Genomic DNA, 12,310 nt, shown 5'->3' with positions numbered 1-12,310 from the left:
ACCGATATTAAAACATTGCAGAATACTGTTATTGCCTCTAAGATCCACTTCTATCACAGACTTCAAGGGAGTGACTCTGTAAATCAAAATTCATTTCTGGTCCTCCAGGCATTTAAACAATGAGTGATAGAAACAGGACAGTGTCGTATAGTTATAGAGCTAGCAACTCCCAATTCCTTCTCACACTGCACTAGAGACTCACAGATACTATGGGAATAGGTGTTTCAGAAATGCTTCAGATCTCCTACTCAGCTAAATATATACAGACATCCGAGCCATTGAACCTTGTGAAAAGGCTTACTGACAATCTAGGACAACAGTAATTACTGAGAGGAGGGTAATAAAAAGAAAGAGCCTGACTCTAGCTGCTTGTTCAAGGTAATCACTTACCTGAAAATATCATTTGGACTTGTCAGCAGACATCCTCACTTGCTCACATCACACAGATTTGGAAGCTTCATCCCTCAGCAGAAAAAGGAAAAAATACATCTTCCTCCTAACAAGGCAGCTGCACGCGGGAGTTGCTGTTATTGTTGGAAGTGCTTTGGAGGAATGAGGACAGAGCCAGCCCAGGCAGGCGTGTCTTGCAGGGCTGTGCAGCGAGAGGGCTCACTCCTTTATGGAGCACCTTTGCAACTGCAAGGCAAGATTAACTTACTGAGCCAGTCCCCCTCACTGCCAGCGGATCAAAGGGCTGCTTGGTATTCCAGCTTGGTTTCCTATCAAGTTCAGATACAGTTTGTCTGACACGGGGCTATTCAGATGCCAGAGGATTGCTGGCAGTTCTCGTTTTCTGGGAACAAAACAGCAATGAGTACGCCAGCTGCACACCCTTGTGAGACCGTTCAGTCCCTATTTCAAGGCAGAGTGCCCTCCCCTTCAGCGCAGCGTTTAGCTTTTTGTGTATGGATGGATTTTACAGATCTACCGCCTGCTTCTGTACCACCACCAGACTTTCCACTTCATTCAATTATCTCTAATGACATTAATATTCCTGTCAAAGGAAAATATGGGGAATGAAATATCGACCCTCTTCTCTCCTTCTCCTTCTTTGGCATCAATATGCATATTCTGTATTTTATTTCTTCACTCCTCAGTGATGAATGGGAAATTTCTACTTCGTAACCATAAAGAAGTCCACAGATCCTGTGAGTCCTAAAACCACAATCCTGCCTCCCTTCTTCTGTTTCTTCTTTTTTTTTTTCTGTTTCTTCTTTTTTTTTTTTCTGTTTCTTTCTCTGGCACAGCTGGGTGTCTGGAAGAACAGACTGCCCAAAGAGCACGAAAATGTGCCCCGTGCAGCCAACAACCGTCTCAAAAGGCACAGGGAGATGTTAGGAGAGCAACAAGTTGGGGGCTTCTTGAGAGCAGTATAGGAATCCCTCAGAGTCAGTCTTTGATTCAGAGTCCCTGTTGTATCCAGGGGTGCTGCAACTGCCCAAGCGGTCTGTAATATGGGCTTCTCCCAAACTTCATTTGTGGTATTTTGCTAGAGAGAAAAGTCACTTCCTTTTTTTCTTTCATCATACCAGGTGAGAAGATCCTCCTTTTTCAGGTCTTGGATACAAACGTGTTGCAGCCAGACTTCTTTTTTTGACACCACAGCCAAATCAGAAAGGAATGATGCTGTGACAGTAGGTTTGAGATCTGGTGGCACTAGCAGCTACGGGGCCTCCGACAGTGACCCCAGTGCTGATTTTCACGGACTGAAGTCCCTATCAGGAAGGCCAGGCAGATGCATGTATTATATTACAAGTATATTTTACCCCTAGTTACACAAACTCCGTTTTCACAGCCATGATCATTTCATGGAGGATGTAGAAAGAGCACAAATAATAATCTTAGATCTTTGCCTTTTTCTGCTCATGTGCTCATGCCTCTTTTCTCCCTGCCATTTGCAGTTCACTTTTCACCATGTTTCCAGTCTGAAGGTTTTTCCAAATAAAGATATTTAGTGCACTATTAAAAAAAAAAAAAAGTCCTTACAAATATCAGCTTGTTTAGCAGTTTCTAGAACTCAGGGCTGATTAAGAGCTTGCTGCTGAAACAATGATTTAGCACAAAGCTGCAGCTGGCGTAACAAGAGAACCATGCCACGTATTTTAACCTTTGCTGGAGGATTTGCCACATCTGTAAGTAGTAACTCATCACACATTTCTTCCCTGTGTGCTGTCATGGATGGAAACATATGGCTCTAAATTGCAGAGGCCATCGTTTGGAGTTTCAGATGAAAACTCTTCATAGGGACAGAGGCTCTGTGCGTTCCCTTGTCCAAAAACACATGGAACAAACCAAAAATAATTTTAAAAGCACATGAATGTTCCTTGATCTGACAGCTCCCCCCTCAAGCAAAGCTTGTCCAGCCCCAGCTTTGAAAAATGCACATCCCTTCCTTTCCAGCCTTTACTTGGCAGCAGTTTTTGTTGGCAAGATGCTGTTGCCAAGGGAGACAGAAAGGATGTGCAGCTGGCTTTTCTTTCACCTGCACTTAGTGCTGCTGATCCTATTTATGTTACTGCAGAACCTTTGGCTTCTAAGAGACCTACCATCAATGTCACCGGACCTTTTGAAGAGTTTTGACAATGGCACAAATAGCTGTGGCCTCTGATGGAAAGCTTAAAATAGGATCTTGCCAAAGAGAGGATACAGTTGGTGTCACAGATGCTGACTCAAGCAAGGGTATCCATTTCACAAGCAGCAATAAGAAGGGGAAAGGAGGATTCAAAACCAACTTAAAAAGGTTTCTGCCAACCCCCTAAAACAGTAAGTAACTTCAGATATGTAGAAGTTATATGCCTAGTCTAAGGCAGCCGTGGCTCTGGCAGACAATTCACCCCATCCGCCGGCTGACTAGTACCCCAGGGAGGCTCCTCTCTTTCCATTAGCAAAAGAAGTCACACAGAGGATGATGAGCTTTAACTAGATGTCCTGATTTCAGGTGATGAAAATTAGGTGAGATTAATCCCACACCCTAACCCTCATCTAAACAGATTATCATAAAATAAACCGAAGATTTGTTTAGTACAATAAAGTGATAAATAAAAGTGATGTTTGCAAAGATGAAACGTAGTGTCTGTATTTCAACACTTTCCAGGAGAGGAAATCCCACTGCTTTGGGCACTCAGAACCAGTTTCTACAGAGCACCAGACAACAGGACATAGAAAGCAACACTTCACTGGCATGAAGAGTGGACTGGAGCAGGGCCTGGCAGCCTTTCCACGGTAATGCACTAGGAAGCATTTTTCTTTCTCATTTTAGAGGGTAAGTGGGCAAGCACTATTCAGCTGAAGCTAGGAGCTGCTCCTACTGATCAGCTGTGCCTGACCTCTGCAAGGCAAGATGTCTGGTACCTGCTGAACTGGAAAGCGGTAGGAAGCATGAGGAAATAGGAGCCACTTCTTCATGCATAAACCTTTTTTCCAAAATATCACAGCTCCTAGACCTGCTGCACTCCTTTCAAAATCGTCCCACTTGCAGTTGGAGGTAACCAAGTCAGAAGCTTTTGATTCCAGCACCAGATGGTATGTCTTTTTCAAACCTAATTTCTTCAGGAGCTCTTAGTAACTTACAACAACTCACCTGTCAACCAAGGATGCCTATTCTAGACTCAGGATACTCTTTCATCACAGCACAGTCATTTTAGCTCATCTTTTCTAAGGAAACATTTGTAGGAACAGGTTGTCTCTTTCTCTGTCTGTATTTCCCAGTAACTTGTGATTCATGGCTGATTTCAGATATTGTAACACACTGTATGACAACTGGCGGGGAGGCAGAGCAGAGCACCCTACTCGCAGATCCCTCTGCTTTGACGAGGAATACTGTTTTTTCTCTACTAGCTAAAGCTGTGCCTAAATTCTCCAGCTGCAGCTACAGAAACATTGATACTGCAGCCAGAAGGGATGTTATAGTTATGCATAAGCTGACTAACTTCTACAAACCCTGAAGGTATTTCAGTCATTTCATCTGTTCACTGAAACTAATTTGGATGATTTATTACTTCTGCCCCTTTCAATCACATTATTACCTCCAAGTGCCTGGTTATCCTTGTGCTTGATCTCAAATGAGAGTTTGTAATGAGGAGATTGCACTGATTTGTTATATGAGCACGTAACATACAATTATAAATTAACTATTATATTTATCTGTAGGAAAGCCTTACTCTGATTTTTGACCACCGCCCTATTTAAGGAAAAGGGATACGGTGTCTGAGAGTAAATGACTTGTTGAGAGGCTTGTGCAGTTGTTCACTGTCTCAGTTTATTTTTTGGGCAAGTGAGAACCAAACCAGGGCAGGATCAAGGGAGTCAGCATTTCCAGTATGGGGGGCTGGCTACTGGTTTGGGGGTACAAAGGGTCAGATCCGAATGGGAATAATTCCCCAGGTGGACTTGGGCTATAAAAGGTAGTGAGAGTTTCCATGTCCAGATTTTCTGCTGTGAGCACAGCCCAAGGATGTAACATTACGCATAAATCAGCCAGAAAGGCTGCAACGTGCTGCCCTTATTATCTGCTGGATTATACAGGGCTGGCAAAGCCTCTGGAGTGGCTGTAAGGTTGCTAGGGGAAGAAGTGAGCTGTTAACTTTTCATTTCTGTTCATCCTTCCCACAAACTAGCAACAGCTTTCTTTTGGCTTTTAGAACTAAAGACTATATAGCCTCTTAGCTGTTGTGAGCAGAATGCGACTTTAGCTGAGGCTGATTTGAGAATAACCTTCATATTCACCATGGCCCAGCTCCACTGAACCACACGGGTGCTCTGTGAGCTGCTCTGCAAGGAGGTCTGCTCGTGGTCCAAGGGGCTCCACAAAGCCCCTCCACAGCCTGCAATGCATGGAGGTGCATGCCCGAAACTCAAGAATGTCAGGGGTGCGTGTTCCATTAGGACATACTAAGATAAAAGGGAAAGAGCAAATGCCCTTCTTGAAAGCATCAGCTGCTCACTGCAGAGATGAAGAAACGTTTTTTTGCTCCATTAGGTGAATTGCAAGATTGCACAGGTATTGAGATATGGATTTTTTGCCATCCTTTGAAGCTGGGTATTCGTCTGGAAGAAACGATGGTCCAGCTTGGTGTAGAAAATCATATGTTCTTAGAAGAAAGGTCACAGCAGCAGCCAGATATAATTTCTGCTAATGAGAGCAGGACTCTGCTGCTTATATTTCATTCAGTGTCATTGCTCCTGAATTGGATTCAAGAGGTGGGGGTATGCAATATCATACACAAAGAACATAAGGGTGAGATGACATGGCAATACAGTGTACTTGATTAGTCAGGGGATCAGTAATTCAAGTGGAAATACCTATGAAGTTATGAAGAGGATCTCACTTTAGAAAAATATGCTACATCAACTCTGCAGTACAGTCATTTCTGCAATTCATATTTCCTATTCAGCAAGAATGCAGTTACATAACAAAGTACAATGCTTCACCTTTCTGTGCGGATGTTCTCTTTTTTCATGCACGTTTGCATTTTTTTTTAAATATCCCTCTACCACTATATGTGTGCTACTCCTGAATGTTATTTTGAACATATATTGGTCTTGTATTTTCATAAGAACACATTGCATATTCAAAACATCCATTTACATTCAATGGTTTAAGTGTTTGTAGTGGACTCCGGTCATCAGAGTTTCATCCTGCCTTAAATGTGACAGGCTGGCACTGACATACGCACTACTTTGCATCATCAACATAGAATCGCTGTTTCAAATAATAGTAATAATAATAAGCATAATCCCTATAGCAGCATTATTCACGCAGTACTTTACAAGTAGGATGTTTTCTTTGTCTCTCCTTTCTGGTTAAACCTTCCTCTGTTTATATTTGGAAGGGAATCTACTTCACCCATTCCTGAAGTATGCTCACCTCCACATTTAATTTTATTTTGGAAGGAAATTGGTCTGACAACCCTCACAACTTCTGATTATTCGCAGAACAGCCCTTGTGAAGAGATTAATCATACTAGCTTTCCCATGTTGCCCTGTCAGCACACAGCCCTTCAGGGACCTTCTCTTGATGTGGAAGTTAGCTCAGCCTCAATGTTCATTCATCCTTGACTTCTGTTTCGTTAATACCAGTTATGTTGTTGGCGATATGACGTGGACATCTTATCTCTCTCCTTCCCCCTCTAGCAACCACACTGGGAGCCTCATTTGACTTCTGTCAGGCTATTACATCTCTCCTAAAGCACAGTATTTACTCTTCAGCTACTGCTGACGGGAGCTGGAGCCAGCAGGCAAAACAGAGAGCGGCTCTTCTTCTACCTCACCCCAGCACCATCATCCTTGCAGAAGCACAGTTGCGCAGCAACCCAGGATGGGGCTATTGAGGGCACCAAGTGCTCAGACACCTCTGCCTTCACATGGAATGTGCAGCCTGGGTGTCCCATGCTGAGATGGCCTCGCAGGAGCAAAGTCCCAAGGTGCTTGTCCTAACGCTTTGCTGTGTTATGCATCTCCAGCCCTACAATCTCACTGCTCTGCTCTCGAAGGCTATTGATATTTTTTTTTTTTTTTAATTTTTATTTTTTGGTGGAAGCACAGAAATGCCAGCCATGTAACTGGAACATTTGACTTTTGGTATTTTCAGCGCCTGCCTCAGTGCTAGCACCTGGCTTCACTGCACTGCCCTTAATACATGTGGCTGCCTGGGTCCCAGGGAGGGCTTGAAATTTCCTGACACATCAGCAACAAACTTCAAACACAGCTGTGAGTTGTTTCCTCAGAAGCGATGCAAGTGCAAACATACCCAGTGGTGCACTTGGAAAGACAAATTCATCCCTGAGATAGCTAATAACATATTTTTACTGCTTACACTGCTCTGATCCAGGCTTTCCTTGGTCTGGACTTTATTTATTAATATACAAACCAAAACCTTGAAAATAGGGCACAGCAGAGCTAATGACAAACAATGAAGTTGCTGTTCAAGCACTTTGAATAAACTACAATTAAACATCACTCTGGGTCCTCAACAGACAGATGCTGGAAGAGCTGTGTGGCAGTCAGATGTTACATACCCATGAAAGGCAATGATAATACTGATATGTGTCTTGTTGTCACACTTTTGCCTTATTACATTTTCCCCTTCCTCTCTCTCTTTTTAAGCATTCTCAGCTGTCATTGTACCCAAGCAATAAAACTATTCCCACAGTAAAGTGCAATATCGCAAAGCAATTCTGTTTGGAGACAGAGCACTAAGTGTGGCATATCAGCATTAATGCTGCAGGAGAATATTAGTCTTTGCATTAACATTAACTGGCTAAGAGAATATATTAGCAACAGCCTTAGTAAAGGTCAGGACACCGAGATGAAGGAATATCAAGAAGCATTACACGAAGGACATAATTTAAAGATAAAGTGCTGAGTTTCAGCCCCTTTCAATATGAGTTGAAAGGACTGGATGGAAATAAATAACAGCAGGCTTGCCTGAGGGACCAATTCCAGGACCATTAATAGCAGTGTCAGGAAGAGTCCACTGGGACACACGGTGGCTCCTGCTGCACCCGTGTAAATCCAGGACAACACCTCTGCAATTAGTAATATTATCGAGCACACAAATGATTCTGAGAGGAGAACATAGGAAAACCAAAAGGAACCAGTGGAAGTAAAACACGTTTGGGAGCTGAAGACCAACTATCAAATGAAAAGTAAGAAATAATCTGAAGATTAAAGGCAATTAAGAACTGAAAGGAGTAATCCAAGGAGCGGAGAAGCTCATCTTTTGTTCTCTTGAAATCTGGGTGCTGGGTGGGCCACCTGAAGCCATCATGACAGCAGCACAACCGCTTGGGTGCTTAATTCTTTCTTTTACCTGGTTTATTGGAAATTAGTGTTTCAGTCAAATAGGAGATTCAAATAAAACTCAAACACTTGCATGCAAAATGTGTGGAAAACAGCTGCTTGGCCCAAGATTATTCACAAACAGTAACTCATATCTAGTAGCTAAAAACAAGTTATCTGGCACAAACCAAGGTCAGTGGCTGAAATGCGTAAGATAACAAGAAACCTGCCTAAGGTTGTCTTTTTACACAGTCAGAATCCAACTTCTTGCTGTGGGTGCTGCCTCAGCAAAGCACTGGAGCAAGAGTCGCTTCCATCTGATGTCGGTGGCATCACCCACGTGCCAGAAGCATCACACGTGACCAACACTTATTATACTGAACCAGGACGAGGGTGGGAGCAGGCAGATAAAGCAGAGGGAGCAGCAAAAGCAACCCGTACCTCCGCTGTGACAGGCCTAAACCGCAGAAGATTTTTGAGGGGACATACAGCATACAGCTCTTTATGCAGATACATTACTCTCCCATTCTGCCGTGCTTATTTAGTGTATATTTATCCAAAAGAGACCCTGCTGGGAGCTGCTCCTGCATGCTCAGTCATTGTCAATTACATTGCCAGAAACACAGCAGCACCTACAGCAATGTTTCTATTGCATTACAACTATTTCCTTAAGATGACCTTGGGTCTGAGATATTTATCAGGAGAGAAATAAAACAAAAAGAGGAAAAAATGACACAGCAACAGTTTGTAACAATTTGTGGAGTGAAGGTGGTGTGATTTGAGCTTTCAAATTACAGGCAAACACTTTGTACTTGCTATGGCAATATAAAGCATCTCTTACTTAGAACTCGTTGTCAACTTCTGCCTCTATCTAAATTAATGCTTCCAATTAGTCCTGTTTTATTGCACATCCATCACAGGAGTTTCACTGTTAGGGCTTTGAGCAATACAAACCTATATACCAGTAATTATGAAAAAATACATTTAGTAAGACACAAATGTTTCATATTTATCAGCAGTGCCTTGGGCGCTTTACGGGTTATTTTCTGACACATTTTTAATTTCTACAGTCAGATTCATATTTGGGTTTAGCAACTAACTAAATTCAAAGGCTGTATAATTCTTCGCACTGGGCTCAGCCTTGGCTACTTCATTTTTTCAGCATGTCTCTTGAAAAATCATCTGGCTACCATGCATGTGTGCAAGGCAGGAACTGACCTTCCAAGCTACGTGGCACACACCATGTAGGGGGAAAAAAACAGCCAGACTTATTCCTTGAAATTACATCATATTACTTAACTTATCCAGTGCTGTTTCCAAACTTTGTCTCTTTTTTTTTTTCTTTCGTATGTAAAATCTTTGGCTCATGTTAAAAATGTATGCAGAATAGCTTAGACAGGACTGAAAAGATGGTGAAAGGCAAGAATGTACTTAAGGCACCAACCAAAATTATGGTTCCCTAATAGGCCTGTGGTTTCAAGAGATACATAACTGTCACAATAATTATTTAACTGGGCTAAAACTTTTCAGGTTTGGAGTCAGTCCAGATGTGATATTTCCAGGCGACAGGCGGAGAAGGAGCCACGTAAGGCTCAGCCCTGAACTGCAGCAGGGAAGTGTTTGTCCTCTGCTCGCTCACGAGGGTCTCAGAAGCAGCTGGACACAAATACCCTTAAACAACCAGAGCACCAGCTGTTGGCAGAGTACAAATAGAAAGTGGATATGATCAGAACAAATCGTCTGAGTTATTTTAAAAATGATCCACGATAACAAAAGAAATATTTAGGTTTTTTTAAAATGAAAGATTATGTGGAATTGTTGGAAAGCAAAACAACTGACAGCAAGCTGCAATCTGAGCAGGTGATTTTCACTGATTCTTTATGGCCCCGTCACCTCTGGAGTGGCTCTGGAGGCACAGGGGGAACACGACCTCCCTCAACAAGACCCCTCTGATGTCAGAGGTCTATCCACGTAGCACCGAGCCACCTTAACAGCTCTATCTCATTGTCTACAAAGACCTTGATGTGAGTGTGGGACAGGGATGGGTATGAAGGGGAAGGGGTGCAGCCAGAAATTTCTGCCTCTTGGTTTCTGGAAGGGCTGCAAGAGAGATATGCCCAGGGGCAGGCTGAGTCACTTTGCAGAGAGCTGCTCTGCTTCATTGCTGCTCGAAAAGGAAACGTTTTAAACCTTGCTCTCTTGGTGGTGGCTCCAGAAGAACGATGGTCCAGCGAGAAAGAGAGGGCACCACAAGCTCTGGGGCCAGGCATCAGATGGACATGGCTTCAGGGTTTTCCTGCTTGCTGCTGTGCAGCCCATATGGGGGCCTGGGAGAAAAATCACAGGGAAGTCTTAGCAGAGATGAAAACAGCAGACTGCTGTAGAAATTATTGTTTAAAATCCTTTAAGTTTTAGTGAAGATTCAGATCTTTTTCTACAATAGGCTGAAACTTGCCATGTGTGATTCCATAGGGGCTTTTTAACTCTACAGGGCGTTAACTTTTCCACAAAAGACAGAGGTAAAGAGCCAGTGGATCACAGCTCTCCAGCCACATGGATGGATGGATGAATGGATGGATGGAAAAGGTTCATTTGGCTTTTCCTGCAGCAGGATTTGTGGGGTGAGCAGGTCCCACCTAGCCCTTCATTTTCGATTCTTGGCCCGGGCAACATACACAGTTCATCTCTTGTAGGCACTTCAGAACAATGAACCAGACCCTCAGCTCATGTGATTTGTCTGTCTCTACTGAAATCCAAAAAGCAGTGCTGGCTCTGTATCTGGAAAGCTCTAAGGCCAAATGCATTCTATGTTTTACAATGCACTTAACACCAGCATTGCAGAGCAACCCCTCCAAAGCTCCAGTGTCATCAGGGTGGCACAGTTCATTAATAGGATCATGTCAATGAGTGCTTCTCCCTACACCGCCCTCCTGAGACTGAGCTGTTGAGCTGCTCGCCTTAAACAAACATGCTGATTGCAAGGGGGAGGAGGAAAGGGAAGACAGAAGGGGAAGGGAGAAACTGAATAATATTTTTAGATGATAGGACAAAATAACCAGTTGTAATCTCTGTTCAAAAAAAAATGAATCACCCACTCATTCATTCATAGGCATGAATATGATCAAACTCACCCTCCTTAGAATAAGAGTTGCTGATGGCAGTTATGCAAATCCATTCCTAGCAGACGCCTGGCAGTGTGCATTTACATGTCTTTCCCTGATGTGTGTATGATTATGCTGAAGAGTTGTCTTGTCCAAAGATGAAATCTCTGGACTGACAAGCCATCCCTTCTGTGTACCCACAGGCACAGGCGTGCTATTGCAGCAGTTGTGGGGGAATAAAGCTGGGCGTATCAGTGTTATTTCTAATTAACATATACATATATATTTCATGTTTATTTTTGTTCATGTTTTCATTGATAAACAGATCAGAAAAAAATGCGATCTTTACAGGTTAGGTCTAAGCTTCTTTTCCAGTAAACACATTGAGGTCTTTCATTTGCCAGAAATTAGAAAAAACTACTGACACAGGCTGCCCAAGAAAGACAGTACCATGGATCAGATGGAGTACGCTTAGGTGGTCTGAAGTGTCCACACAGTGGGACAAGACATACAAATCCAGACTTCTAAGGCTCCTTGCTAGTCTCTATTACAGGCCCTGGGCAAAATCTTCTCACATGGAGGCTTCATCTCGACATATGGCAAAATCTCCTACCATGTATGCATGGCATACAGTTTAAGAAAATAAAATCCATTTAAAAGGATGCCTGCTCATGCAAAGTGAAGCCACAATTGCATTTGCTTAAATCTAAATATATGTCGCAATGACTGAAGCTCAGCTCTGGCACAAGGCACAGAGTGCTCTGACTCCAATTCACAAGAAGTCATCTTGAACTGGATGGATGAGAACTCTGGTTGACACATCAACCTCAACTAGACCCGGAGGGTCAAGAGATGTCAGGGGATGGCTGAGCCATTTGGAGAGGCTTCATGTGATGGTTTAGGAGTAGGAAGACTCGATTTCATAACTGCTGTTCATCTGTAGTTTGCCTGATAGAGCACGTGACAATCCAATAACAAGCAGGGACTGGAAAAATCCACTTTCTGTAAATACACTATGGGCTTAAGAGGGGGTTGACATGTCTGTTCCCTTTAACCATTTACAGCTTACAGTGATTTTTCTTGAGTCAAACAGCTTATTTGAGGATGAAGGGGAAGATTTGGTGGAATTTTATGTGGAATTTCACACAAGGGCTCAGCTTGACAGAAAGAACAAAATTCACCCAATGAAAAATCCAAGCCTGGTTCAAACCAAATCAATGGATTTATGTGTCCGATCCCACAACGTTTTGAAGAGATGTAATCTATACCTGTGTTCTAAGTTTCTAAAAAATGAAAGTTTGTCTCTCTCTCTACACCTACATGTCAAGTCAAAGCTCAAAACTGACACTTAAATGGCAGCATTAACTCTTTAACTACTACTCTCTGGAGTGGGGCAGATATTAGAGAGACCCCTGCAGATGGAGGGCTTA

At 42.9% G+C, this 12,310-nt stretch overlaps 1 protein-coding gene across 4 annotated transcripts in view; it reads right to left on the bottom strand.

Moving 5' to 3' along the window:
• TMEM108 (transmembrane protein 108) overlaps positions 1-12,310 on the bottom strand; it is a 173,203-nt gene that overhangs the window by 18,232 nt on the left and 142,661 nt on the right. Inside the window, exon 1 of one of the 4 annotated variants that reach the window (XM_065629326.1) lies at positions 391-622. The exons of the other annotated variants lie outside the window; for them this stretch is intronic. Within the exon in view, the coding sequence (XP_065485398.1) occupies positions 391-403 (13 nt within the window). The 5' untranslated portion in view covers positions 404-622. Of the gene's footprint in view, positions 1-390; positions 623-12,310 lie in introns of those variants that run through there. 4 annotated transcript variants of the gene reach the window in all.

This window comes from Caloenas nicobarica, chromosome 2 (genome assembly GCF_036013445.1).
Source record: "Caloenas nicobarica isolate bCalNic1 chromosome 2, bCalNic1.hap1, whole genome shotgun sequence".
NCBI classification, from domain to species: Eukaryota; Metazoa; Chordata; class Aves; order Columbiformes; family Columbidae; genus Caloenas; species Caloenas nicobarica.
Note: the sequence above shows the minus strand (reverse complement) of the source record. Positions and strands in the feature narration are given on the sequence as shown.